The sequence below is a fragment of the Penaeus vannamei genome, chromosome 31 (genome assembly GCF_042767895.1).
Source record: "Penaeus vannamei isolate JL-2024 chromosome 31, ASM4276789v1, whole genome shotgun sequence".
Classification (NCBI taxonomy): domain Eukaryota; kingdom Metazoa; phylum Arthropoda; class Malacostraca; order Decapoda; family Penaeidae; genus Penaeus; species Penaeus vannamei.
The window spans coordinates 1525701-1529068 of record NC_091579.1 but is presented as its reverse complement, the minus strand read 5'-3'; the positions used below and the strand labels follow the sequence as shown (position 1 = coordinate 1529068).

The following is a 3368-nucleotide window of genomic DNA, read 5'->3' as shown; positions in this document are numbered from 1 at the left end:
AGCTATACCCCTCTCTTTCATCGCCACTTTCGTATTTCTCAATGAAGTTGAATTGAATGAATTTTAATTAACTTATAACAACTAAAAATTTACGTGTTCTTTATTTGAGTTGTACTAATTGTAAAAGAGAATGTGATTTTATAATTTTCCCACTTTTAAAACTATTAAACTATACTTTGTTGATTTCTAGACAGGCGCGGCTGTGGAAAGCAGCGAGAACGTCGCTGTCATCCCCAAAATCAACACACATATCAGGTAAGAAAACTGTTGACAGCTATTGTTACCAGATCATGAAAGATTTTGAAAAGTGAGTAAACGTGTTTTGCGCATTTAAAGTGAATAACTCTGCTCCTCAGTGAAGATATGAGATGGTACCCAACTCGTCTTGGCATTGGCCATTTAATCAACACTTTGAGAGGTTTTACTGGTGCATGTCCAGTTTCATACAGCCACTTTTTAGACGAAAAATATTATATGCAAACGATAGAGCTAGTGATTCTAAGAAACTTATCTTCTATGAACTTCAACCGCAACTCAAACATTACAAAGTTAATGATCATATTGGTTTGAATAGTTGTTAATTGTTTATTAAATTATCAGAAAAAATCGAAAAGCACAATTTTCCTAGAAAATACGTTTTGGTCAGCTTGTTATTAGTGGAGGCCACGACCATGCCCTTTCCAAGTACTCTAACCTAGCTTTCATTTCAGAGTCAGATGCCATAGTGAAAATACATGTGTTGTAAACTCCCAAGGATTTTAATAAATATAATTTGTTTCAGAAATGGCCGCAGCATTCGATGAATTAGAGTGTCTTGAAGCCCCTGAAGACCCAGATGCTGCAGACCAACATGATATTCCCAGAAGATGCATCACTGACAGGATGAATCTTTTCCATTCTCCGCATGACGAGGAGTTCATCAAAAGATTCCGCTTATCAAAAACAACAGCGCTCAATTTACTAGACAAGCTACAGATTCAAGGAACTCGAGATGGGAGAGGTAATATTGACTTTAATTGAGCCAGTTGAATTAGTTTATGTTAACAGCATTATAACGTTTGCTTGTATTGTTATAAATGCAGTTGTAAGTTTTTTTTAGAAAATCCAAATTAAATTTCTAAATATTAACACAAATACATAGATAAGGAAGAAGTTATTAAGTATGTCTTTTGATAAATAAAACATTTTTAGTGTAATCATGATACTATGGCCATGTTGATATTTTGTAAATAACTTAATAATTATCTGCTGATATGGTTATTAAAATGTTCTAAATATGTATGAGTTTTATAACAAGGGTTATATTTAGAGAATAGTGATTTATTCTGAACGTCAAAATCTAAAATATGTTGCATTTCTTTTCAGGATCCCCAGTACCACCCCGCCTACAACTGTTAATTACATTGCCATGGATGGCCACTGGTAGCTTCCAGTTGACTATTGCTGACACTTTTGACGTTTCACAACAACTTGTGAGCAACTGCACAGCCAAAATAGTCCGAGCCATTGCATCTCTGCTACAAGATTATGTGAAACGACCATCGAGAGAACATTTTTCTAACATCAGGAATTAGTATTTTGAAATGTCTGGTTTTCCTGGGGTATTGGGTGCAATTGACTGCACACATGTACCTATTCAGAGTCCTGGAGGTGCTAGAGCAGAAGAGTTCAGGTGTAGAAAGGGATTTTTTTTCTTTGAATGTTCAGGCAGCTTGTGGACCAATTTTAGAATTTTTTGACTTTGTGTGCCGTTGGCCTGGCTCTGTTCATGACAGCCGAATATTTAATAATAGCAGATTATTTTTTGATCTTCAACATGATCTGCTAGAAGGGCATCACTTATTAGGTGACTCAGCCTGTCCACTGCTACCATTCCTCCTCACCCCAGTGGCAAATCCTGTTGGCCAAAGAGAAGTCAGATACAATATATCATATTCCAAAGCACGAAATACCGTTGAGAGAGCATTTGGTGTTCTGAAAATGAGATTCAGGTGCCTCACCATTCCATTGAAAATTAATTTAACAGTCATGGCGACTATTTGCAGTGCAGCTGTCTTGCATAATATGGCTGTTAAGTATAAAGAAGATCTGTACATGTGTAATGATGATGGAGAGGAAGAAAGTGTAAATATTGAAGAAAATATAGAACACTTTGTAAATGCTGCCGGTTGACAGAAGAGAAATAATATTAATGAATATTTTTCTTAAATGTTTCATGCCAAAATGCCATTTTTGGTTGATATTTTTCTGTTTTGCCTAAATTAAGCATATGGCAGTTATGATTTTGATTGTACACTATAGCAATCCTCAGTATATGACAATTATGATTTATTTTGACTGTATATTATAATGTTCCACATGATATGAAAATAAGGGTTTATTTTGATTGTCTATCATACTATTCCTCATGATATGAGTTATGATTTGTTCTGATTGTACATTTTACTATCCCTCGTGATATGAAAATTATGTTTTATTTTGAGTGTTCATTATACTATTCCTCATGATAATGTCTATGTCTTTGATATGCATAATTCATGTCTTGAATATAATGGATAATAAAAACATGAAAATTTATATTGTTTCCTTTATCAAAATAACACTTTCTGCTTATTGCAAGTACATTGTCAAATATTTTAAGTATGACGGTATAAAAGTAAATAAAGTAAGGTGTATGTCATGAACTATTTATAGCTAATAAATAACCTTAAAATACAGCATTCATCCAAAACCAAATTTGAGTGACACAAAGAAAGAAAACTGAAAACTTATATTAATGAAAAAGATTGCAAAACATGGATACATAATCCTGGTGCGAGGATGAGAACCTTTAATGATCTAAGTCCAGCTCCTTCAGTATCTTCTCCCAAAACATTCTTTTAGCCCTAAGCATGTGCATTTTTTCTTGATGCCATTCTTCCAAATACTCTAGTGTTCGTCTGCTTAACTGAGTTTCTAACTGCATCTTCTGTTTATAATAATTTTCAATAGCACTTGAGATTTGAATTTGGGATTTCTGTGTTTTTTTCAGTTTTTGCACTTAGTTTCTTATGGATGGGCTGTCCATTTTCTGTTGAGTTTCTAACGGGTCCACTAATCAGTTCTAATTCAGTGTCATCAATGTCACTGCAGCAGATTTCTTCACTTGAGGTTACGTAGCTGGTTTCACCTACATCAGTCGTCTTTGAAGTAAAAAAAACAAAATCTAGCTTGGGAGTTGTCTGGAAAAAAAACAAAAAAACATTGAGATATATGATATACAATTCATTATTTCTGACTATGCCATGTACACAAATCTTTGATGATTTATTAATCTTATCACCTTGCTCATGTAGGCCTGCATCCGAATCCCACTCATTATGAAGGGG

General features: G+C 34.1%; 2 protein-coding genes across 3 annotated transcripts in view; both read left to right on the top strand.

Moving 5' to 3' along the window:
* LOC113815477 (uncharacterized) overlaps positions 1-2575 on the top strand; it is a 2737-nt gene extending 162 nt beyond the window's left edge. Inside the window, exons 1-4 of one of the 2 annotated variants that reach the window (XM_070143575.1) lie at positions 1-31; positions 195-255; positions 782-1000; positions 1366-2575. The exon at positions 1-31 is cut by the window's left edge and continues 162 nt beyond it. In XM_070143575.1, coding sequence (XP_069999676.1) covers positions 784-1000; positions 1366-1574 — 426 coding nt within the window. In that variant the 5' untranslated portion in view covers positions 1-31; positions 195-255; positions 782-783 and the 3' untranslated portion in view covers positions 1575-2575. Of the gene's footprint in view, positions 32-190; positions 256-781; positions 1001-1365 lie in introns of both variants that reach the window. The other variant, XM_070143574.1, reaches the window with a different exon arrangement.
* On the top strand, positions 1584-2172 carry LOC138859135 (putative nuclease HARBI1). The gene is made up of 2 exons (XM_070144317.1): positions 1584-1674; positions 1847-2172. The coding sequence occupies exons 1-2, from the start codon at positions 1584-1586 to the stop codon at positions 2170-2172; spliced, it is 417 nt and encodes a 138-aa protein (XP_070000418.1).
* Positions 2576-3368: the final 793 nt, after the last annotated feature.

What these genes read in the sequence shown, in the direction of transcription:
- LOC138859135 (XM_070144317.1), top strand. Translation starts at nt 1,584, where the DNA reads ATGTCTGGTTTTCCTGGGGTATTGGGTGCAATTGACTGCACACATGTA. An exon ending in TAGAGCAGAAGAGTTCAGGT is followed by an intron (nt 1,675 to 1,846) that starts GTAGAAAGGGAT and finishes ATCACTTATTAG; the next exon opens with GTGACTCAGCCTGTCCACTG.